Source organism: Anolis carolinensis, chromosome 3, assembly GCF_035594765.1.
Source record: "Anolis carolinensis isolate JA03-04 chromosome 3, rAnoCar3.1.pri, whole genome shotgun sequence".
NCBI lineage: Eukaryota > Metazoa > Chordata > Lepidosauria > Squamata > Dactyloidae > Anolis > Anolis carolinensis.
Genome location: NC_085843.1, coordinates 238,115,978 through 238,142,343, shown reverse-complemented (window position 1 = coordinate 238,142,343; position 26,366 = coordinate 238,115,978). Strand labels below are relative to the sequence as shown.

The 26,366-nt window shown below is 39.6% G+C and overlaps 1 protein-coding gene across 30 annotated transcripts in view; it reads left to right on the top strand.

Annotated features, from left to right (window-relative positions):
• The window catches only part of kif1a (kinesin family member 1A), a 138,729-nt gene that overhangs the window by 54,488 nt on the left and 57,875 nt on the right, over window positions 1–26,366 (top strand). For 10 of the 30 annotated variants that reach the window (XM_003218379.3, XM_008106434.2, XM_062976456.1 and 7 more), the window contains exons 5-17: window positions 3,368–3,433; window positions 5,165–5,343; window positions 5,521–5,632; window positions 7,552–7,629; window positions 8,084–8,149; window positions 8,949–8,966; window positions 9,578–9,653; window positions 10,209–10,287; window positions 11,473–11,615; window positions 18,976–19,109; window positions 20,130–20,209; window positions 21,552–21,627; window positions 26,255–26,334. In XM_003218379.3, the coding sequence (XP_003218427.1) occupies window positions 3,368–3,433; window positions 5,165–5,343; window positions 5,521–5,632; window positions 7,552–7,629; window positions 8,084–8,149; window positions 8,949–8,966; window positions 9,578–9,653; window positions 10,209–10,287; window positions 11,473–11,615; window positions 18,976–19,109; window positions 20,130–20,209; window positions 21,552–21,627; window positions 26,255–26,334 (1,187 nt within the window). Of the gene's footprint in view, window positions 1–3,367; window positions 3,434–5,164; window positions 5,344–5,520; window positions 5,633–7,551; window positions 7,630–8,083; window positions 8,150–8,948; window positions 8,967–9,577; window positions 9,654–10,208; window positions 10,288–11,472; window positions 11,616–12,982; window positions 13,010–18,897; window positions 19,110–20,129; window positions 20,210–21,551; window positions 21,628–26,254; window positions 26,335–26,366 lie in introns of all 30 variants that reach the window. The other 20 variants (XM_062976449.1, XM_062976448.1, XM_062976447.1 and 17 more) reach the window with 3 other exon arrangements.

The window sequence follows — 26,366 nt, the reverse complement described above, 5'->3', positions numbered from 1 at the left end:
CGCAAAAAGTTCAGTCCTTGCTGCCTAGAGAAACAGCTGTGGATCTGGGCATGAGGCAGACTGCGTTCGATAATCCAGAATATTGGATAAGCAAAGGTTGGATAAGCGAGACTCTACTGTCCTTGAAAAATTTCTGAGTTGATGGCAGAGCTATTAACCGGCACAACCTACAGGGAGTGGTTAACCCCCCTGTTTAAACAGCTCCACTGGCTGCTGATAAGTTTCCGGTCCCAATTCAAGGTGCAGGTCATCTATATATATAAAATGATAAAGTTGTTTGCGCAGTGACTATAACAACAAAACTAAACATCCCAGAAATACGAAATTTGGCAACACAATGCAAAAGGCTTGCCTCCAGGTTACAACAACACAACCACACCACAAAACCACAATCCAGACCCACAAAACTCACAACAACGCATCATGCAATAACAACACAACTAAACGCCCCAGAAATACAAAACTTGGCAACACAATGCAAAAGCCTTGCCTCCCAGTTGTAACAACACAACCACACCACAAAAACACACAGGACCCACAAAACTCACAACAACGCATCGTGACTATGACAACACAACTAAACGCCCCGTAAATACAAAACTTGGCGACACAACGCAAAAGCCTTCCCTCCAGGTTGTAACAACACAACCACACCAAAAAACCACAATTCGGACCCATAAAACTCACAACAATGCATCGTGACTATAACAACACAACTAAACGCCCCAGAAATACGAAACTTGGCAACACAACGCAAAAGCCTTCCCTCCAGGTTGTAACAACACAACCACACCAAAAAACCACAATTCGGACCCATAAAACTCACAACAATGCATCGTGACTATAACAACACAACTAAACGCCCCAGAAATACGAAACTTGGCACACAACTAAACACCCCAGAAATATAAAACTTAACAACACAACGCAAAAGCCTTGCCTCCCGGTTGTAACAACACAACCACACCACAAAACTACAATCCGGATCCACAAAACTCACAAAAATGCATCGTGACTATAACAACACGACTAAACGTCCCAGAAATACGAAACTTGGCACACAACTAAACGCCCCAAAAATATAAAACTTGACAACACAATGCAAAAACCTTGCCTCCCGGTTGTAACAACACAACCACACCACAAAACCACAATCCGGACCCACAAAACTCACAACAATGCATTGTGACTATAACAACACAACTAAACGCCCCAGAAATACGAAACTTGGCACACAACTAAATGCCCCAGAAATACAAAACTTGACAACACAACACAAAAGCCTTTTCTCCCGGTTGTAACAACACAACTACACCACAAAACCACAATCCGGACCCACAAAACTCACAACAACGCATCGTGACTATAACACAACAAAACGCTCCAGAAATACAAAATTTGACAACACAACGCAAAAGCCTTGCCTCCCAGTTGTAAGAACACAACCACAACACAAAACCACAATCTGGACCCACAAAACTCACAACAACGCATCATGACTATAACAACACAACTAAACGCCCCAGAAATACAAAACTTGGCAAAACAATGCAAAAGCCTTGCCTCCCGGTTGTAACAACACAACCACACCACAAAACCACACCGGACCCACAAAACTCACAACAACGCATCATGACTATAACAACACAACTAAACGCCCCAGAAATACGAAACTGGGCAACACAACACAAAAGCATTCCCTCCCGATTGTAACAACACAACCACACCACAAAACCACAATCCGGACCCACAAAACTCACAACAATGCATCGTGACTATAACAACACAACTAAACGCCCCAGAAATACAAAACTTGGCACACAACTAAACGACCCAGAAATACAAAACTTCGCAACACAACACAAAAGCCTTGCCTCTCAGTTATAACAACACAACCACACCACAAAACCACAATCCAGACCCACAAAACTCACAACAACGCATTGTGACTACAACAAATACAACATTTGACAACACAATTCATCCACCTCCCCAATCCCTACATTCACACTTGGCCTCCAAAAAAACAATTACAATAATAACAACGACAACAACAACAACAATAAGAATCAACACCATCACAGGCAAGAAAGAGCCAGGCACTGAGGCTGAGAGGCCAGTCAGTGCTACACTGGGCCTCCAAAAAACAATACAGTAGCATCTAACTTATCCAACCTTCATAATCACTACAACAACAATAATAATAAACACCTACACAGGCAAAACAAAAAAAGACTATCGTACCACAATAAAAATATAAACCGCACTCAGCAGAATCAGACATTACAACTAACAACAAACAAAAGACAACAGGGATCTCAAGCAATTATCAATCAACACAAAAATTGAAGAAGGTAACAGACTTCAAATACTACTACTAATGTGAGTATAAAGAAGATGGAGCTCACAGCATAAATAGAACCTAATGTAGACTGACCAGCACCACCAGACTAAGCCACAGCAACGCGTGGCCGGGCACAGCTAGTTACCTATAAAGCTCTAAACGGTTCGAGACCTGCCTATCTTCATGACCACATCTTCCCCATCTAACCTGCACGATCTTTAAGATCCTCTGGGGAGTCCTTCCTCTTGCTTCTACCTCCGTCTCAGGTACGACTGGTGGGGACAAGAGAGAGAGCCTTCTCGGTTGTGGCCCCTGGTTCTGGAACTCCCTCCCCGGGGTGATTAGGCTAGCACCCTCCCTGTCCATTTTCCGCAAAGAGTTAAAGATGTGGATGTTCCGCTGTGCTTTTGAGTAGACAAACTTCTAGATAGCTAGCCCCAGAGAGGACCAAAAAATCTGTCCTCACACTTTACTATTGCTCTTATCCTTACTGCTGCCATATGACTTATGCACTTTACTCATTAGCCTATTCTTTAAATTATTGTTGCACTAGTCCACCCACCTGTGATGATAAAGTGAAATTGTTATTGGTTGTTGGTTTGATGCCTTTTTATATATCGTTATAATGTTGTTGTTTTATTCTGTCTTATATTGTTGTTATGCATTTTAATATATTACATTTTAAGCTGTGTCGTTCGGGCTTGGCCCCATGTAATCTGCCCCAAGTCCCTTTGGGAATATGGAGGTGGGGTACAAAAATAAAGTTATATTATTATTGTTGTTGTTGTTGTTGTTATTATTATTATTATTATTATTATTATTATTAATTATAGTTGTGTTTCATTTAGTGAAAGAATAAAAACATATCTGATGAGCTCTTCTATTTGAATTTCTGCTAATGCCACAGTGATGACACTTAACCATCTGTATATTTGCTGAATTGTTGGGGGAGAGGTCTTAAGTAAATGGCACCATTGTCTCTGATTTATATAACCCATTCTCTTGCCTTCTCATGTTATGCAGCTGTGTGAAGATCTCTTCTCCCGAATCAATGACACAACAAATGACAACATGTCTTACTCAGTGGAGGTACAAAGCGATTGTTGGTCATAGTTCATATAGTTTCCTAGGGGCAAGAGGGATTATATGATGAGATCACTGAACATGCATAGAAAGACTGTCGAGCTTTTTAAGGAAAGGGCTTTTCAAAGAGTGCTATATTGTTTCAGATTGTGTAGTTTTACACTGGCTTTCATTCTTTGAAGATTTAATATTTTTTAATATTGTTCATAGTTTAATTCTGATTTAATGTTGACCTTTTGTATATTTTAATTATCAGTTAATTATATTGCAATTACTTTAATTTTGTAAACCACATTGGCTCCCAATCATGGGAAAAGTAAAAATGAAGTTCATGACAACAACTACAACCACTGGGTTTCTGTGAGTTTTCTGGGCTGTTTGGCTATGTTCCAGAAGCATTCTCTCCTGATGTTTCACCCACATCTATGGCAGGCATCTTCAGAGGTTGTGAGGTCTGTTGGAAAGTAGGTAAGTGGGGTTTATGTATCTGTGGAAGATCCAGGGTGCTCGAGGCAAATGTGAATGTCGCAATTGATCACCTTGATTAGCATTGAATAGCCTTACAGCTTCAAAGTCTGGTTGCTTTCTGCCTGGGGGAATCCTTTGTTGGGAGGTGTTAGCTGGCCCTGATTGTTTTCTGTCAGGAATTCCCCTATTTTCTGAAGCTGCAAGGCTATTCAGTGCTAATTATTCAGCACTATTCAGCGTTTTATTGTAAGCCGCCCTGAGTCCCCTGTTGAGTGGGAAGGGCGGAATATAAATATTGTAATAAATAAATAAATAAATAAATAGGGTGATCAATTGCAACATTCACACTTGCCTCAAGCAGACAAGAGTTCTTTCTCCCACCTGGACATTCCACAGATATATAAACCCCACTTGCCTAGTTTCCAACAGACCTCCCAACCTCTGAGGATGTTTGCTATAGGTGTGGGTGAAATGACAGGAGAGAATGCTTCTGGAACACAGCCTTATAGTCCGGGAAAACCCACAGCAACCCAGTGATTCCGTCCATGAAAGCCTTCGACAACACAGCTACAACCACTATTATTAAGCTTAAGCGGCTGAAGAGGAAAAAGAAAGGGCCTGAGGCTGTTAGGAATTGTGGGAGTTGAAGTCCAAAACTCCTGGAGGGCACAAGTTTGCCCATGCCTGGCTTAGACATATTTATTAGCATCATATACTCAACATATTTTGTTTTGCTAAGCTGTCTTCATGTTTTAACAAAGATATTTGGCAACTATTCAGTGTCTGTTAGAGTACTAAATTGTTGTAGACCTATAAGATTAAAAGAAAAAATAGTAAGTACACAAAAACACCTTATACAATTTACCCTAAAAGATAACAATATGTTCAGTGGGTCTTGCTTCCAGTTAAGTGTGCATACTGTAGGAATATGACTGGAAATGCTTGCTTTAATTAAATTCCTTTCATTTGGGGTGGATCTTCTGAAAGATAATTAGATAAAGGTGATTTATAGTACATTATCAGCCTGGGACAAGGAAAAAGGCAGGAAATTGATTCAATAATTAATAACACATATTTTATAAACACATTAAGACAGTGAGATTTTCCTTTGTTCCAAAGGGATGACCTGCAGAATGGGCATTCCCATAATGTTCAAAGGCAGCCTAAATGTATTTTAAAATTTTAAAAATTTAAAGATAGAGCATTCTCATAATCTAAATGCATTATTGAAAGGTGTCAGCCTCAGAGTTTGCACATTGTGTCCTGCAGGTGAGCTACATGGAAATATACTGTGAACGTGTGCGTGACCTCCTCAACCCCAAAAACAAAGGGAATTTAAGAGTGAGAGAGCACCCACTCCTTGGGCCGTATGTGGAAGATCTCTCGAAACTAGCTGTCACATCCTATAATGACATCCAAGATCTAATGGACTCTGGGAACAAAGCCAGGTAAAAGAGAAGTGCAAGGTGATTGGTCCTATAGTCATGTCCGAATCATGGATAGAGTGTTTTTCAAAGTTCTCTTTCATCAAATCATTTTGTTTCTTTTTGTGATAAGGAGTCTTTCTCCTGGATTTTTAAAAAGGTAGACATTTTCATTTTGCTGCTCTTTATTTTCTGCAACAGGACAGTGGCTGCCACCAATATGAATGAAACCAGCAGCCGCTCCCACGCTGTTTTCAATATCATCTTCACTCAGAAGCGGCATGATGCCGAGACTGACATCACCACTGAGAAGGTGGGTAGGAAACATGGCATCAGATGTTGTCAGGAGCCCCAGTGGGGAGGGAGAGGGTACAACCTGGTGCCACATCATTTCTTACAACACTCCAACTATGACTAAGCCTCTGACCTCAACCAGACAAACAGCTGAAAGCTCTGATTCATTAAAATGAGAGAGAAGCAGCATCATTTTTCAGGAAATGAACAGAAGAGATAGATTCAGGGATTACTTTGATGATGAACCTACTTGTATTTATTCTGTTATCATCTGTACAGACCTGTAGTCTCTATTTTTGCACATATTATTATATTTTGCATTGGCATTTATCAAAGAGAGTTGGATACAAAAGGAATAAATATAGAGAGGAATTGCTTTGTACAGCTGACGACTCTCAAGACATTTGCTGTAACAGTGTCTGGAAAATACTAGAATTGTCCACTGGAAAACATCATTATTTCTTACCCACTTCTCTTCATAGATCAAAATGGGGAACAACAATGGAATAAAATATAAGACATTATACTAAATATTTTTGTGTGTGTCCGGAGTGACTTGAGAAATTGCAAGTCACTCCTGGTATGAGAGAATTGGCAGTCTGTTGCCCTGGGAATGCTCAGAGGTTTGATGTGTTACTATCCTGTGGGAGGCTTCTCTCATGTCCCCACATGGGAAGCTGGAGCTGACAAACGGGAGCTCACCCTGCTCCCCGGATTCGAACTGCCGACCTTTCAGTCTGCAGTCCTGCTGGCACAAGGGTTTAACCTACTGCACCACCAGGGGCTCCTACACTAATGATAAAACACATAACATCCATTTAAAAGAACATATAATACCCATACATATTAAAACATATTTCAAAATTCATAATGTAAAAATAATCTGGATAGATATGTAGAGGCCTGCCAGACTGAAGCAAAGGTCACTCTATTCAAGCCCTCTCTTTCCTGCGGTGATCAAACAGATACTTCCTATAAGCCTACAAGAAGGTCATGGTGGCAATAGCCCTCTCCTTCTGTTCCCATTCCAGCCATTGGTATTTAGTGGCTATTATCTCTCGACAGGTTAGTGTCATAGAGTCATCAAATATCTTGGTAAATTTCATGTTGGTGAGAAGATTCTGAAAACTATGCAGTCAATGGTTAGTAGCCATCTTGAACAGATTTTGATTATCCATATAAAGAATCGCCTGGACTGCTCCCAGTGTTGGCTCAATTGTATAAGCAACCTTAATATTGCAATTTCCTAGTTGTATTATTTTACATTTTATTAAATTTCTTCCTTGAGAGGAATAATATTAGCAAATTTTACAAATAAAGTATTTCCCAATACTGTGATGCACAGGGTGGAGGAGAAGAGTAGAAAATACATAAACTACTTCTTAGTGCAACCTGCCATTGAGCTTGTACATTTTTAATATGATAACTGGAGCATGCTAAGGATTTCATTCTGGTTTTGATGTTGAGTGCTTCTAACCTACATGGCTCTTCCAATTTCATGCCAAGAAAGAGCTGGAATAAATAAAAGACCTTCAGATTAAAAAAAAACATTTGTTACCAAACCATTAACTTTTTATGCATCATTGCGATTAAATAATTTATTGTCGTAAATCTATTAATCACAGTCATATAGTATTTTATTTAGTACAGCCTTTCTCCCATGGAACTAAAGGATGTATACCTGGTTTATCAAATAGTCTTATATCCAGATTCAACATTACTTCCCATCAGGAAGTTGGCTACATGCTCAATATTAAGGCAATGCCTTAGAAGCACACCAAACATATTTTTTTTACTGTCTGAAGTAGTTGCTGATCAGAAGAAAGACTATATTAGAATTGTTACTTGTCTCCTAATGTCTGAATAGCAGACAGTGTTTCTATTCTTCTAAATAGATATGATGATGGATATGATAGGTAATATGTTTTCTATTTTCAGGTCAGCAAAATTAGCTTGGTCGATCTTGCAGGGAGTGAACGAGCTGACTCCACAGGAGCAAAAGGCACACGACTTAAGGTAAAGGAAACTTCCTGATCAAACTAAACTACAGGAGTGGACGATGGGTGCTCTGCTACCAGCATAAGATTACCTGTCAGAGACTTCTCTCTGTCATTCAATTGAAGGATTAGAAGTAGCTTCTGGAATGACTGCCACTCCTTCTCCTGTTCATACTTATTTACACATAATTCTTTACAGTTCTCTCTGTTGCCAGTTCTTGTTTTGCCTGGCTATTTAATGCCGTTTCATTTTGGCATTCCTCATAGATTCTGAGTTGAGGAATAAGAAAACTGCCCAATACTGTTATGCACATGTATGTAGAAGTTAAAATAGAAGTCGTGTTCCCAAAAATTAGTTCTGGATACTGGCAGATGTTTCCAGTGGAATATGTACAGCTCCTAAGCATATTTTTAATGCAAATTCTGTGCAGAGAATTTGTTGATTCAGACTGGAATTTTTTTTTTCCTCATAGGAAGGAGCAAACATCAATAAATCACTAACCACCCTGGGAAAGGTGATTTCTGCTCTAGCTGAAATGGTAAGACTTTTGTTGATATGAGTGGGTAGGGGCATTTTCCTTAGAAATCCTGTGCAGGTTTCCTCTCCCAATACATTCTCTGAAATCCTTCACTTGGGTGGCTACTCAGCCATTTTGTGTCTAGAAAAGATGCTGGTTAAGTGTTTGCTTTCACTAAAAACTCCAAGCCGCAGCGCAGTTATGAATCAAAATGTACAGTGTGATGTTCACATCCTGTATTTAATTAGTGGAAGATAGATAGATAGATAGATAGATAGATAGATAGATAGATAGATAGATAGATAGATAGATAGATAGACAGACACACACACACACACACACACACTCATTTTCTATAGGTTCTGGATTCAGGGAGGTGGTACACAAATCTTTACGTCCCCTAAGATTAAAGTGACAGTATGGTCCTGTTCCTCTTTAATGATGTGGAGCCCTTTTGTGCAAGTAAAAAGTGGTTTTATGATAAGAACATCTATGTGCCATTCTCTGACAGCAGTCTTGAACTATCTGTCTATCATTTTTTTGTCACATTTGTCCTTCATGCAAGGAACATGAGGGTTTATCCTGTTCCATCAGTGTACATATGTCTCTTCCACTTGTTCGGTGCTGTTGAAATTTTCTGCTCTGTGGTTGATTGCCACATCAAGCTTTTTTATCCCCCAAAATACTAGAGATTTGGAGCTATATTTGGACTAGAAGAGTGTCTCATTTTTAAAAATTTAATACCCACTTGTTTTATTATATTCTGTTTTGACCATGCATTATTATGCCGTTGTAATCAATATTTTTGATTTCCTTTCAGGATTCAGGACCAAATAAGGTAAATGCTCACTTCTACACTATGATAATTGGTTGTAATAATTTAATTTTGAAAGATTTTCAGTTTTAAAACAGTTTATGGGAGGATATGCAGAATATATTTATAAATTATATAGTACTGTATTGTGTTATCTACTTTGTAAGTACAAGATGGATTTATACTGAAATCACAATAAATATATAAGAGCTAGGATTTGCCACATCGCACAAAACATCTTCTTGCTTCAAGGCTGAGTTGTATTTCCTGAAAAGTGGCAACACTAATCATCCTTATTTAAACCAGTAATCTGGTAGCAACCAGGAAATTTCAGTTGTTGTGATCATCATCATCATCATCATCATCTTCATCATCATCATGGCAGTCTATTTTTCTTTGAGATCCTCAAAATGGATCAATAGTTCATTTTTAATGTTTCATATAAAATTCTGAAGGTTTGTATCTTAATGAAAGTTATTAAGGAGAACATCTGCGCAGGGCTTTTTCACCCTCAGTCTGACAAACTGCATGATGGGGATGAGCTGTATGTGTTAATTTTCTTCCTTAATTATACATGACAATTATTTACAGATATCAGAGGTCTCTGTCATTCTTAGTTGTTTTCCTTCTCATAGAACAAGAAAAAGAAAAAGACGGACTTCATTCCATATCGAGACTCTGTACTTACCTGGCTCCTTCGAGAAAATCTTGGTACTTATTAATCCTAAATGTCATTAGTGTCATCTAGGCTCCTTGATTCACTGTGATATATATGTCCCTGTTATGCCACTGATCCTTCTCTAATCTAAACATGCATACTATATAGTAGCATCCTTCCTTACCTCAGGTTATTCAGTGTTTGGATGAATGGCAGACTGTGATGTAGTAGTAAATATTGAAGTTTATCATAACAAGGCTCTACAACAACTGTTGAATGCTGCAAAGCCATTTTTTGTTTTTAAAAAATAACACCCAAACACTTAAGGTCCTTCCTCAAAGTGAGGTTTTAGCTCTGACATGCGCTGAGGCCAGCAGCATCTGCTTCACTCAATCAGGGAAATGTAGCCATTGGAAGTGGGAGCAGACAATGTTCCAGGTCATGGACAGGAAGGACTTGATCCACCATTCTGCTCAATATGTGTCTCAAAGCAATGATTTAATCCTGCTTCCATGTGAGAACCAGCCTTTTGAACATTATAAATGCAACCTGAAAATGATTTGATCTCTAAATTTGTTTTTATGGGCGATTGTGCATTCCCTGTGCAGGTGGTAACTCTAGGACTGCTATGGTTGCTGCCCTTAGCCCTGCTGATATCAATTATGATGAGACCCTCAGCACATTAAGGTAAGAGTTATTTCTCACACTGCAGTATGTGTAGCTAATGAGTGAGCTTTTCCTGCACAATTTTTCTTTCTTTTTCAATATATTCTGGGAGGACAGAAATGCTTGTATATTGAGTAAACTAGAGTTTGTCTAATTAGTTAGGGAAAATATGTACAACTGCACCATCCACATTTGGAAGTGTGAGCTTTAGTGAATATTCAGGCATTAAACATTTTATATGCTTTGCTCACAAAAAACTGAGATTATGTTAAATAATTCCCCATCTGATCATTAATTTAATTCACAATAATTTCATGATCATAGGAGGATTGGGTGAATCCTCTTAGTACACCAATATATATGGGGCTGATTAGGGAGAAAATATTAGACAGGTAAAGCTTTTACATGACTTTTGAGTTTATTGTAAGAGTACCGTGTTTCCCCGAAAATAAGACAGTGTCTTATATTAATTTTTGATCCCAAAGATGCTCTAGGTCTTATTTTCAGGGGATGTCTTATTTTTCCATGAAGAAGAATTCACATTTATTGTTGAACAAAAAAATGAACATTTATTATATACTGTACAGTAGTTGTCATCATAAACCAGCATAACCAGACAAACTGAATCCTATCAAGAATTTATTGTTACTACCAATATTTCCATGTACAACACTTTATGGTACATACATTTACCGATCCTGCATGCTCTGGTGTTGTGTTCGGTGGGCATGCTTCCAAACAATAACGGTGCTAGGTCTTACTTTCAGGGGAGGCCTTATATTTAACAAATCAGCAAAACCTTTACTAGGTCTTATTTTCTGGGGATGTCTTATTTTAGGGGAAACAGGGTAATGTTTCTCACATTCATTGTAGTGATACCGTGGTTGAGCTGCTTCCTATGAATGACATCTTATCAATATCTCTTGTTAATAGCTTATGAGCTGTTGTAGAAATAACATGACGACTAATAATCTCATTGTATTGCATTGTCCTTGGGGATTTAACTGTTCTTTCATTAGCTTGCCTCTACATAACAGGAATGAAAACATAGATGAAAACGTTCTCACCTCCTCATTCTTCAATTCAAATTGCCATATTCAGAGGTTCCTCAGAAATATCATCAACACTAACCAGTGGAGCTCATCTCTTCACTATTTTATATGCACACCATATGGCACTTACATGAACTTCATCTTGCTTCTACAGGTATGCTGACCGTGCTAAGCAGATCAGGTGCAATGCTGTCATTAATGAGGATCCTAACAACAAACTGATCAGGGAACTGAAGGATGAAGTGGCTCGTCTGAGAGACCTGCTGTATGCCCAGGGTCTGGGAGACATTATTGACAGTATGTTGACTTCCTATGCATTGAACTGGATTGGGAGACTATTTGCATATGTTTGTTCTTCCGAGTTATTTAAGTAACTCAGAGATCCACCTTTTCTGCATGATGTCCCACTGCCCATCTAGTTGGTTTCTACAAGACGATAAGGGGGAGATTTGAAGTGCCAGATCACTTGGTGTAACCACCATGAGGAACCCAGTTTACATTTGTTCATGTGGTGTGAAGTTTGCCCTGTTACTACACAGCGTTTATGTTATAATTTTACAGATGCTCATGTCAAAAGTTTGTAGTCACATGATGATATTGCCCATCCAAGGTGTGGAGGTTATGCTGCTCAACAAGAGCTCATCATATTGGCACAGTCAACCACTGCAAGTGCCACAGTAATAAGGCAAATGACCCTAAGGTACCACTCTTCCAGAAACTCTTCACGCCACCCTTTTCCTCTTTATTAGCTCCTGATGATTCCACAAAACCATCCCTCTTTGCCTGTCTAGTCCTTGACATTGCTGTCAACATCTTCTTGTTGATAGTAAGCTGTTTACATACCCAGTAGTAAGATTGCAAGACTATTGTAGTTGTCCTGATGTCTGACCTGGATATGTTTTTTACCACATTATATCCCAGTGTGGACTTTCCTCACTTGCAGTGAATGAAGCAGGAATTGTTTGACTTGAAGGATATGCCACTCATGGCCTTTCCAGTCAATAAATGCACAATAAATGAGCTGTTCTTGCTCGGTCACTCCAGGGGATCCAAATTTCTCCTCCCCCTCAAGCGTGGCATCTGTTGTGGGGTTTATCTATGTATTTATTTTTGCCCACAACACTCAACCCACATGTTTTCTTGCTAGGAAGATATGAATTGGGGCTTTACATTGTACGATGTAAACCCATCTAGAACAATTGTTGTGAAAGTGGATGCTGTGGGGGAGATGGCTCTGTGAGTGGCATAGTTCCTTATTGGATCATAGTTGTGTCTTCAACACAAGCTTTCACAGCTGCTCATTCCCACTTCTCTCAATCATTTTCTCAACCCTTTTTAAATTTTATCTTGCCTCCCTCTGCATATGTGCCAGTAGGTTGTGTGATCAAGTGTGTGTTGTTGTCATACAACGCACACTTCACCCCCTTGAAATCGAAGTGGCAAAAAGTCTTCCAACTACAACTATCTCTCTTATCCCAATGAAACCAGCCCAATGAAACCAATTCTGAAGTAGACAAAATGGGAGTATACTAAAACACTGGCAATAAAGGTCAGGGATTCTGGATATCTGGAAGAGCCCTCAGGTGTTGATTCTTGAATTCTGTGAGATGAACCTATTTTTGTTTTCTTTGTCTTCCCCTCACTCCTTCTCCTGTCTCTCTTAGCTAATCCCGTTCCAGGAGGACCTAAATGTGTGTATTCCCCATTGCTGGTATTTTGTGTGCTTCACTGCTTATGGCAGACTCAGTCATAGCAAAGGAACATATGTACAGCATGAGAAATGGACTCAGTAGCCTTTGCACAATTCAGCAAGGCTGAAGGGAAAATTTCGACTTCCATAGTTACTCAGAAGAGATCTTGAATTATTATTTACAAAACTAAAAAGCGCGGGACAAAAATCAGAAAAATTCATTGTTTTGAATGTGATCTGTCTCTGCACTCACCGGTTCCAGAGCAGAAATGAACTATTGGTTTGCTGAATCTTGCCTTGTTCCACAAACATGGCAGTTTTGCCCCATGAACAGCCTTGAATGTGAACCTACAACACCCATACTTCTTTGCAAATGGGTACAAATACTATATTTGAGAGTCCTTTAATGTGGGGTGGATGGCCATATAGTCCACCAGAAGTTGTTGGCCCATGATTGACACATTCATCCACAGACTAAATAATTTTTGCTCTTCAGATCTATTTCAATCTGTTTGGCCTTTTACCAGAGGCCTTCATTTTCCCTTTAGATTGGGTTTAGTCTTTTGTTACTTGATTATTCTTTGAATGTTGCCATATTCCCATCCCTATAATAGTCTTGAGATTTCATTTCTCTATGCTGTAAATGTTTCCTGCTGCTTGTTGCTGCTGCTGCTGTTGCTGCTTCTGCTGGGGCTAGGAGCAATTAATATGCGTAGGTGGGAGGCAGGAAACAGCCTATTCAGAAGCATTAAAATATCTACTTCAGGCCATGGGTGTCACTGGTGTTACCAATGATCCTCTTTGGTCTTTTTTTGGTCATATAGTTGTACCAGTTAGGGATGCTGCTGGAGTAGCCCATCTGCAGTTAGGGCTTGACAACTTGGACCTGGCTTTTGCTAGCATGCTAGGAAACCCTGAAGCCTGTGCCTTGTTTGTGAGCAGTACTGCCTACGCTCTGAGGAAAGCACCCGTTGCAAACACAGCAAGTTTAGTGAGATTTTCAAGACTGAGGCACTATGCTATAATGGAACCTTCTCTAAATTGTTGTCCTCCGAACACCTTTGACTACAACACTCAATGTACCTGGCTGGTGCATTCTGAGAGTAGCAAACCAACACAGCTGGGATGAGGGGAGGTACGAGGTTGAGGACATTATTTTTAATGGATCCAGTTATCTGGTATTACTTATCCTCCAAATTCCAAAAAAGCCATGTGGACCTGCCTTACCCTTCTCAATTACACATGTTGTGTCTCCTCTCAATCTACAGAACATTGGCCATGTCATGCTTAATAATAGATTTGGCCTTTTGTGGATTCTGTATCCATGAATTTCACCACCCATGGTAGGAGCCCCCAGTGGTACAGTGGATTAAACCCTTGTGCTGACAGGACTGATGACTTGAAAGTTGGGTTGCTGACCCGAAGGTTGTTGCTGGTTCGAATCCAACATGGGGGGAGCGTGGATGAGTTCCCTCTATCAGCTCCAGCTTCATGTGGTGACATGAGAGAAGCCTCCCACAAGGATTATAAAAACATTAAAACATCCAGACATCCCCAGGGCAATGTCCTTGCAGATGGCCAATTCTCTCACACCAGAAGCGACTTGCAGTTTCTCAAGTTACTCCTGACATGAAAAAAACCCTCACCCATGGTTTGAAATATATATATACACACACACACACACACACACACACACATATGTGTACATATACAAAGAGTAAACCTTCATTTTGCTATTTTATATAATTAATTACATTTTCATATTCCATCTTGGTATCCACAGATTGTTTGGAGGGTAGTGGGGCTGGAACCAAATCCTAGTGAATACCAAGGACCATTTTGTTAAATGTATTTTAGAATATTGATACAAAATCCTACCCTATCCCACACAACTCAGATTAAATAGTGGTTCTGCTTACCTTATATTTCCTTAGATATGTAATGCTCTGTTTAATTTACCGTCTTAGCTTTAGTCACACAGATAGCTTTCTACTGCCCTCCCCCCCACCCCACCTCCCAATACTCTGCAGCACATCAATATTTTGTTGTTCAAACCTTGCAGGGACCAAAGCCCAGCCCCCTCCAGACTCTAAAATACTTTGTGCGAGTGAGTGATGGATAAAATTGAGACAAGGCTTCTCTGGTCCTCGGGGGACTCTCAGAAGGCTGCATTGCAATGGAAGGTTTTGTAATGGTGAGGGATAAAGAGACAGGCCTGGTTGTTCAGCCTGTGCTGGATTCCAGCCAAGTCTTGAAATAGATGTTGAATAATTTAGCCGCAGAGGAAAGAAAAGACTCCAGAGCTCTTGCCTGGTCCTGTGGCTTTAAAAAAATGTAGAGGGGCAGCTAGACTAGAGAAGTGCTATCTTACAAAGCTCTCAGGATCTTTTCCTGGAGTTTTTAATGTCTTAGAAATACTTAATCTTTCATGTAAAACACAGTAAAAAAAAAAAAAGAATGACAATGTATGTCAAGAAGAAGGGTCACCCTGGAGTTTGGGTTTCAGAAACTGAATATTAACAGCTTTTGCTATTACCATCTTAGAAGACAGCATCTCCATTGCATAGATTTTTTTAAAATCAAAGAGATTATATCAGCATCCATGTTAATCTGATGTCAAAGGGTGCTTTTTGATAGATGGCTCTCAGTGCTCCTCAGCAAAAAACACAGTGAACCTAGTCCTCTTTCTCTCCTTTATTGCTTTCTATGGTAAAGAAAAAAGATGAGGTTTGCCATGGATTAATCTGGGAGGTCTACAGATGCAAGATAGCATTTTTGAACCTCTTTCCCCCATAAAATTATGGGAATGAGGAAAGGAAATTGAAGAATAAATACTTTGGGAGGAAGTAGCATCCAAAAGGAAATGCCATAGGAATTTCCTAAACATCACCTTGTTGCCTTTCCTTTTCCTCTGTGTGTTTTTACTAAATGGCCCGCATTTTGGTGCAGTATGTCTCATGTTCTATTTTTTTAAGGAATACAGTACTTCCAAACATCATCATCATCATCATTATTTATTTGTATCCTGCTTTTCTCCGTAAAACGGGACCCAAAGCGGCTCACAACATTGTGCAAAAGACAATATAAAAACAATTGTACATATATAAAACACAACCTATAAAACAATTTTACAATCAGAGATAAGTATACATATTTAAAGACATTCATCTAATACAATTATTGCAAGTATTCAACAAGACAGATGGTAAGGTTAACAAGCCTTTGGCAGCAATGGAAGTTAAACAGAGTTTCCAAATTCAAACTGTTATGTTCATTAATCTGTGCTAACACAATTCTAAACCATTAAACTGCTGCTGAAAACAATTTTAACTTTACACGTGAATCTGATAAAACTAATGTATTATTAACGGACAGTATACTTAACATTAAAATTGTTGTTACAAATATGAATTAGTTAACTTTTGTGTGAATTCTCCTAATAGGCTCCAAAATATTCTGAATTACCTTTCATGTTTGGGCTCCTCTTCAGTTTTTCTAATCCCTGTTTTTAGCACTATCTAGAGTTTAAATATATTTATTACTAGCACAGATATAACAAGTCCATCATGGACTTTTGTGACATTTAGTGTCACTCATTGTTTTCTGTTCCAAATGCTGGAGAATACAATGTGATTGATCAATCGTAGATGGGAGAGACCACTATGGCCACCCAGTCCAACCTCCTCCCATGCAGTGGCTTGTAGCATCTGTTTAGATCAGGCATGGGCAAACTTCAGCCCTCCAGGTGTTTTGGACTTCAACTCCCACAATTCCTAACAGCCTCAGGCCCTTTCCTTTCCCCCCTCAGCCGCTTAACACCTGGAGGGCCGAAGTTTGCCCTTGTCTGGTTTAGACAATCATCTTCTTATCTGCTGGGATTCCATGCAGAGGACTTCCAACTCCCAGGTTCTCCCAGACAGTATGAACAGTAGCCATGGCAGGTGTGTGTTTGGAAGTTGTAGCCCAAACAGTAATGTTTCCAACCTCTGATTCATGTTACATATTTTAAATAACAAGCCGAAAAATGAAAGAACACTTTTCTTTATTAATATCAGTGAGATTACAACATGAGAGAATCTTAAGGATATTGCTGTTTGAGAGCAAAGGTAGTATAGTCTCTAAGTTCAAAATAAGTTCAGAGATGTTAATATTTCATTGAAATATAAGTTCTGTCAAAATCTGTGAGCCTGAATAAACATGGTGGAGATTGAACTGTACATATCCCATAGACATAGAATAAAAAGAGTATTGAATTTATGGAGACAATCCCAGTGGAGGTTTTGAGCCTGGATGTTCTAAGCATTATATGTGGGCCTTCTCCTAATAGGCTATCTTACCATTATCCTTGTTCCAGCCATACCCAGTACTGTATAGATTAGTATAAGTAATGCATTCATAACCTGTTGTAAATGGCTTATGCCTTCTGTTTGTTGTGGTCTATTGGAGCTAGATCTGTTATTAGGCAGAATAAGACAATAGCCCCGGACAAACAACTGGTACAGACCAATGAGATCACTTTCCTTGTTTTTTTTTCATCCTTAATCCCCGAGTCTTTCCCCATTGTTACAGGAAGGAAGTGTGCATTACACATAACCAGCCATGAGCTTTTTGAAATAGTTTCCTTTCTCAGACATGATTTAAATGCTATCTGGACATCAGTATCGAAATGATATTGACTTAACAATCAAGTTGGCTTCTGTATAGGGAAGCATCAACATCCTATCTTGTTACTGCCTCATGCATCAAAATGTCTTGTGATGGCCATGCAATATAGTTTTAGCATTTGCAGCATTGATTCACAGACATCCTTTAGAGCAGTGGTTTTCAACCTGTGGGTCCCCAGATGTTCTGGCCTTCAACTCCCAGAAATCCTAACAGCTAGTAAACTGGCTGGGATTTCTGGTAGTTGTAGGTCAAAACTCCTGGGGACCCACATATTGAGAACCACTGCTTTAGAGCATTAACACAGTATCTTGAGATAAATAATTCTCTGATTTGGATACACTTTTGTCACTGGAAGGTTCTCATGATTGCTTGGTTGAAAGCCAATCTCCTGATGTTGGTGAAGCCATCCTGTCTAATGGGGCAGATAGCCTAGAGATTGGGAGTCATCACAAGGAAGGACTTTTGTCTAATTATTATGTATTATTAAGGTTCTTCATCTAAGGAGCATGGAGAAGAGGTTTCTCAAGATCTCAAGATACTTGAGATACTTTCTCAAGTATCAAAAGTTGGATGGCAAATTCTAGCTGTTCAACATTCTTTTTCATGGTTAATTGAATGGTTCACAGGCCATTGAAATGCAAATGGACAATCAATGTTGCCATGGAAGCCCAGTGTGACAAGGTGAAACTCTGCGTTGGCCCCAGGATCTTGTTTGTTTTAAGGTTTTATTCCTCACCTTTGAATAAAATTCCCAGGATGGCTACCAGGATTTAAAAGTATTTGCAGCTTCTGAAAAGTCGACTCTGAGATGGAATGATGCTAAGCTCTAAGTCTTCTTTTTCCCTTCTTCGTGGCCTGAATGGACAGCAGTTGTTCTGCCTCTTGCCAAGAATGTTAATGGAGATATTGAGGTTGCATGATTGTAGATTAAGTTTTCAGTGTGCTATCAGTTTTCTCCAAGGCACAGGAAAGAACAAAGTCTGGTGCTTCGGTGCTTAAGAGAAACTGTAAAGGGTGTAGTGTGAATGTTCCAGCTGATGCGAGGATCCTGCCCTAGCAGTAATAGCTACATGATTGTCTGTATATCTCTTTGTTCAATTTCTACCTTTCTCCTCATTGCATCATGTTGCTATTTCCAAACTGCAATTCTTTTCTCTATCTTCTCCTTCCTTCTTCTTGTCTCGTGTCTTTCCCTCTTCTTTCTCCCCTCCTGAACCCCCATAGACATTTCCGACTTTGAGAACAATAATGATAACCGTAGAGTGGCAGATATGAGTCAACGCCATGACAATCTCTCCACAGTGACCAATGCCTTGGTAGGAATGAGCCCGTCCTCCTCACTGTCTGCATTGTCCAGCCGAGCTGCTTCTGTCACCAGTCTCCATGAGCGCATCATGTTTGCTCCAGGTAGTGAAGAGGCCATTGAGAGGTTGAAGGTAAGTGCAGGGTCATGATGCCATTGTTTGTACTGTAGAGATAATGAGAGAAAAAACATGACAGAAAAAGATCATGGTATAACAAAACATTACTTTCTGGTGTATTGCCTATAAATGAATGAAAGTATGCATTTGGAGTATGTTGCTTGAGAGACGTCTATGGGAAGGACTCTCAAGTCAACTATTGAGAGCATAGCTCACATATGTTAGCCTGTAACTTTCATCAGGCATTTCTAGCTTGATCAGTAATCAGAGAAGATAGAAATTGGAACGTATCTCCTCCTATGAGCCAGCAAGATCCCTGAGATCATCTGGAGAGGCCCTGCTCTCGGTCCCACCTGCCTCAGAGGCGCGGCTGTTGGGAACGAAGGACAGGGCCTTCTTGGTGGTGGCTCCCCGGCTGTGGAACTCCCTCCCAAGAGAGATGCGTCAAATTCCAACCCTGTTGGGCTTCAGAAAAGCCCTAAAAACATGGCTGTGTGCCCAGGCTTTTAATCAATAAAACGGTGAAAATGACACAGACTGAACTATAGTCAAAGCATGAGGAAGAACAGATCTGATTTTATGTTTGAAATGTATATTTTTAATTCATAATGTATTTTAATAGTTTTAAGTGTTTTATGTGCTGTTTTATATTGGTTTGTATGGGCATCTAATTGTTGCCACTGTTGTAAGCCGCCCTGAGTTCCTTCGGGTGAGAAGGGCGGGATATAAATGTGAGAAATAAATAAATAAATAAATTGTAATCAATAACATCTTAGATACTTTAAGTCTCTAGCTCAGTGATTCTCGACTTGTGGGTCCCAGATGATTTGGCCTTCAACTTCCAGAAATCCTAACAGCTGGTAAACTGGCTGGGATTTCTGAGAGTTGTGGGCCAAAATACCCAGGGACCCACAGATTGAGGACCACTGCACTGGAGAAAATATAGTGAGTTTTGCAAAATGTACTGCATTCAAAATGTTTCTAGTACACTCCAGTGATATCTATAAAATGTTTATGTTGAATTATTCTCTGCAGGAAACTGAGAAAATCATTGCTGAGTTGAATGAAACATGGGAGGAAAAACTACGTAGAACAGAAGCAATCCGGATGGAAAGGTAGGAACTAGACAATGAGTCTGGATTGCTATGTTCATAATAAAAATATTCACATCAGATGCAACATTTTATATTACAATTTTATTCTTTTGGCACAGAATGATTAATTTTAGGGCTGTTATAGATTTGCCATGCCTCTGTGACTTAACAAAGCAGCCTTCAGGTGGTTTGACACCATGTACAGGATGTTTATGTGCCTACCAGACTTGTGTTAATGAGACAAGTCAACACTGCATGCATTGTTTATGAATGATGCGTATTACCTCTTAAAGCCACCATACAAACAAGTTATTACTCAGAGCTTTTTGAGTTTGTAGATTAGCTTCATGAACGCTGAGGAATTCGAGAGTCTGGGAAATGTTGAGGCAACAAGAACCAGCCACTTACGAATTATTTTTTCTTAGGGCCTCATCAGAAAGGCCAGGCAATGCTTTGCCTGGCCTCCGCAACAAAAGAAAGGTGTCTCTTTTGTTGCAGAGGCCAGGCAGCGAAATCCATCGCCCTGTGCGCATCTCCCTCTTGGAGATGTTATCCCCATTACAGTTAAGGGCAGAGCCTCCGCCGGAAGTCACACAATGGCTTCATCCTGAAGATGGCGTGTAAACATCCTAGTATGCTAATTTCAAAACGTATGTTAAGGTTCTTACATGGGTCAGAAAATCTACATTAAATGTTGGGGTGAATGTTCCTTGTCCATCCAGTCCACCTCCTATAAAACTAAAAACAGTAATACGTTCAGTAGGAAACCATGACAAGAGGTTCATTTTCTTCTTTGGCAGATGTTTCCACTGTGACTTTGGTTCTTTTTGTACCTTCTATTTGTGATGGTTAATGCCTCCCAGATCAGTTAGGTGATCAATTCACTCCAGGTCTTAATGCAGATTTTATAACATTTCTTCAAGATCCTGAACCTTGTTCTTTAGTATGTTCAGCACTTTAGAAAATTCTTGTAAACTCAGCCAAAATCTGGAATGGATGCACTGCTCCACTGACATGAGAGCCACCAGCCACTATTGCTTTGCAGCTGCTGTCAGGATTAATCTTTGCCACTGTCCCACTCACGTCTGCCTATTATTTCTCAGCATCCAGACATCCGTCAATTATCCACATATTCTCCCAGCACCCATTTCGTAGGATTCCCTCTAACATACCTACCCTTTAAATATATACATATATGGCTATCAGTTCTATTTTCATGTGATATACTTTGTCTTTCTGAGTATTCTTGCTTCTCTTATCACAAGACCCAGGCTTCAACAAAAGGGAGGGTTTTATCACAAAACCCAGGTCTCAACAAAAGAATTTTCAAAAACTTGTTTTTTCCCCCTTTTACATTTTCCAGGGAAGCTTTGCTAGCGGAAATGGGAGTGGCTATGAGAGAAGATGGTGGTACACTAGGAGTATTCTCTCCTAAGAAGGTAGGACCTCCATGGTGTTCAAGTGCATTTTGAAGCAGATTATATGTACAATATGTACCAGTGTAAACATTCTTCCGTTTGGGTTACTGTGAGTTTTCCAGGCTGTATGGCCATGTTCCGGAAGCATTCTCTCCTGACGTTTCACCCACATCTATGGCAGGCATCCTCAGAGGTTGTGAGGGCTGACCTCACAACCTCTGAAGATGCCTGCCATAGATATAGGCAAAATGTTAGGAGAGAATGCTTCTGGAACATGTCCATACAGCCTGGAAAAATCACATCAACCCAGTGATTCCAGCCATGAAAGCCTTCAACAACACATTTTTCCCATCTTCAACTTTGTTGGTACATTACATTTTTGATAGCATTTGAATACATGAATGCCCTTCCCTCTTTGAAACTGCGTTAATATTTTACTGCTGGCGTATGGGTGCCATAACTAGCTCTGAATGTTCTTTGTCTCACCCTGCAGCCAGAGATTATTACATGACTGTTAGTAGACACAACAGTGTTCTACTTTACTGCTGGTTGTGTAGAATCTTTTTTTTTTTGGGAAGCATAATTCAGAAGATTTTCTTAAGAAGAACTCAAGGTCAAATACTGATACAACCTAATGATCAAAATGCTTGCAATAAGTCTCAGGGTCAAACAATATTTGAAATGGAGGGAAACTTCAATATATTAATCTTATATGGCTAGCTGCATTGGGGGGGGAGGTCAAATGGCATCTTTAGGGATTTTTGACTTCCTTTATTTTAGTTCTGATTTAATTTATTCACTTCTTGGTTTGGTTTACTTCACTTTTGGTTGATTTTGGGGAGAATTATTTGGGAGTTACTGGAAAAGAATAACCTATATGTTTGGGAAGCTTGGCAAGTTTGGATACTTTTTGTGTAATTTCAACCATGCACACAGTCCAAAAAGAAATTGGGTCTGTTTGAGGGCTTTAGATGATCTTGGGAACTTGGTGGGCAGCAGGAAAAGATTGGAGATCACACATAGTTGTTGTCCACAGGCTACCCATTTATAGATTAACAATTATCGTTAGTAGATACCATATATATTAGTGCCTTAGATTTATTCATATGTTTATCAGGGTTATAGTAATGGTTATTGTATGCTTGAGTTGTTTTTTTCTTCCACCTTTTGTCATGTAGCTACTACCAGTTGACCACCAGGAAGTTTTCCTGGAAAGTGTAGGGGTGCACTCCCCCAAGAAGGTTGGTCTGAAGGGTATTGTTGGAGTGATCTGTGTGGTACCTGTTAAAAATCTACATCTTATCCTGTGGCATTAGACACACTTGTGCTTCCTTGTACTAAGAAAATGCTGTGTGGAAGAGCTGGCTTCCTAGCTCTTTTGCAATAAGTAGCACAAGAGGATGGATGACACAATGATATTCAGCATGCTTTCTTTGACTTACATAATCATGAGCATTCTAAAGAGTGATGTAATGAACTTACTTATTTAACTATCCTGTCTCAAGTAAATGGAGTTACGTGATTCCTCAATCTACCACTCAAGAGTGGAGAGAGTTCTGCGTCACACTGTCTCTTCTCAGTGAAGAGCCCTCAGGTGCTGTTTGCTCAGGGTCAGGATAAAAAGACCTTATCTGCAGTAGTTGCTACTGGGTGCCTGTTCTTATGTGTATCCATAGCTATAAGCAGGACTGTCAGTCAAATGATTTTAGTCAATTCACTGCCTTTTGACTAATGACTGAGTAATGCTGCAAATACACAGTTACAATAGTTTAGTACTGTCATTTTTGAGAACAGCTGTCGAAACATGGTAGAATAGCCTGGATATAAAAAACAAAATACAAGTATATTGAGATCAAAAATAAAATGGATGATGTTGATTCAGACTTTTAAAATAGGAAATATGTTAAAACCCAAGACCTAAAGTTGCATTCTGTTGATTAGAGATTTAAACATTATATTTAGGAACCCAGTATTGCATTCATCTTGGATTTCAGCTCCAGTTGTCCAGATTTGGGGCTTCGAAATACACCTTAAACCATTTATTTAATGTGGCTTAGCACAGTCTACACACTGTGACTGCGAGCATCTCTCCAGGATTTCAGAGATGTTTCCAAATCTTAACCTTAAACACAATGCATTGAACTGGAATCTATTGTATACATGTTATGTGGTCTACCCATTGGGCTAGTGCCTTCCCACAAGGTAAGATGCATTATTTTGGACCAGCAAATATTGCTGATGACACATTCTGTAGCTCTCTCCATCCCATCCACCAGGTAGATGTTGGTGGTGCCTTTTCTTGTAATTGTAGCTGGCTGGCTTTCTTGCCAGCAGCAAAATGAGCAGTAGCACATTCTGATGTGCAAGCCGACTGCCATCCCACCTACTAGGGTTTGTGAGTGAGCAAGCACTAATAATGGCTAGAAACAGCTGCCTAACTCCCATCTCAACTGGCTTGTAGAGAAAGAGGACTGGACTGTGGAAGGCTAGTGTACTCCACCGTAGTGGTAGGCTTTAGCAATGAACTGTGGCTGGGTTTCAGGTGCCTGGGCAACTGCCTCATGAAGGAACCTAATAGTACATCTGGGAACTCAGATTTGTTGACTTCATTTCAAATATCCTGTAAGAGACGATGGGAGGTTCTGCAGTCTCTATAGGGTTACAGCTGCAGAATCCATTTAAGACTTCTTTTCACTTAGGTGTGCTTATTTGCTTGGCGTGGATTCCTAGTTCTTGCATGAGTTTGCGATTTGCAATATTCTTTGCATGGTGTTCAGACTGGTGTCATAACAATGGGATTGCCAATAGTGTTCTATAGCCGTTTAATCCAGCATAATGTTGAAGTGTGAAACCCAAATGTAGGTTAGTGTGACTCTTTTTTAATTAGGTTATGCATATGCATTGCAGATTTGCTTCCTGGTGCAGAAAAGTCAATACCTTGTACATTTTTTACACAAGAGATTGTTACTTTTGTTCTTTAAAAGAACAGTACAGCGTGACATAAACTGAAATGTAAGTCACTCCAATAAAAGGTATGTTTTCTAACAAATGCCTTTTATTATGGCATAAGCAAAATGGAATGGAATGTGCTTCATCAGATCCACTCAATCAATCTATAGCAGTAATTGATATGTTGAGTTTCTAAGCACAGGCTATGGAGCCCGATATTTTGAAAAAACATCAACCACTACAATACACTGATGAAACTGATCTAATGAAGCAGACGCAATTCCATTTTGGCTTATGCCATAATAAAAGGCATTTGTTAGGAAACATACTTTCTGTGCCCCCAGGCAAGAACATCCTGGGGTAAGAGATTACTAGAGTCAGAATGGCATGGTATGTTGTATGGTATGAGCATTGGACTGTGACCCCTGGGGCTCAATTCCCTACTCAGGTATGACAGTGCATCTACGACACTGTAGAACAGTGGTTGTCAAACTGTGGGTCCTCAGTTGTTTGGGCCTACAACTCCTAGAAATCCCAGCCAGTTTACCAGCTGTTAGGATTTCTGGGAGTTGAAGGCCAAAACATCTGGGGACTCACAGCTTGAGAACTACTGCTATAGAATAATGTAGTTTGATATCACTTTAACTACCATGGCTCAATACTATGAAATCATGAGAGTTGTAGTTTTACAAGCTTTTTAACCATCTCTGCCAAAGAGTGCTGATGCCTCACCACACTACAAATCCCAGGATTCCTTAGCATTGAGCCATGGCAGTTAAAGAGATGTCAAACTGCCATGTATTAATTCTACAGTGTAGCCATAGAAAAGTCTCACTTTGTTCAGTGAGTCCTAGGACAATATGCATAGGATCACACAATAAAACAACATATATAGTTAGATTAATATCATTCATTTTTAGCAAATTACCATGACTCCAAAGCTCATTCTTACACTGCCTAGTATTTTTTTAAAAGATAGAAACAAGGGGTAAGGGAATCTTATTCTGCATGGAAAGAATAGCTTGTCTTGCTCCATCCCAAGTCTTGAAATCATGAAAGAATACAAATATTCTTGTCAGCCTTGGTAGAGTTATGGTTTTAAAGATGAGCCAGCGTGGGATAGAGGTTTGAGCATTGGATTAGGACTCTGGAGGCCGGAAGTTAAATCCCTACTTAACCATGGAAATCTAGTAGGTGACTTTGAGTACATCACACTTCTCAGCCTCAGAGGAAGGCAAGGGCAAGCCACTTCTGAACAAATGTCAAGAAAACACTATGATATGGTTCATCTTAGAATTGTTGTAAGTCAGAAATGACTTGAAGGAACACAATAACAAATGGTTTTCAAAATGTTAGCATATGGTCTGAACACTTCAGAATGGTAAGTGTCAAATCACAGAATTTCCCAAATGTTTTTAAAGGTACCTATCAGCATGATATAGCAGAAAAATTGAGTCTCTTGTTGTTGTCTTATTGTGAACAGACCTATGAGAAAAGCATGGATAGGCTCAGAGCTTGGAAGAGAGATTTCGGGGGCAGGATGGGGGAAACAACTTTCAGAATCCCATAGCTACTATGGCTTGTGCTGTGAGATGCTGGGAATTATAATCCAAAACAGTAACATTTCCAAGGTCTAGTAGACTTCTGCATGGAATGAGAAGAGTTGCTTAATTTAATCTTTCTCCTTTGCTTCTCTCAGACGCCACATCTGGTCAACCTAAATGAGGATCCTCTGATGTCTGAGTGCCTTCTCTACTACATTAAAGATGGAATAACCAGGTAATGAGCATGATGAGGATAGTAAATTTCTC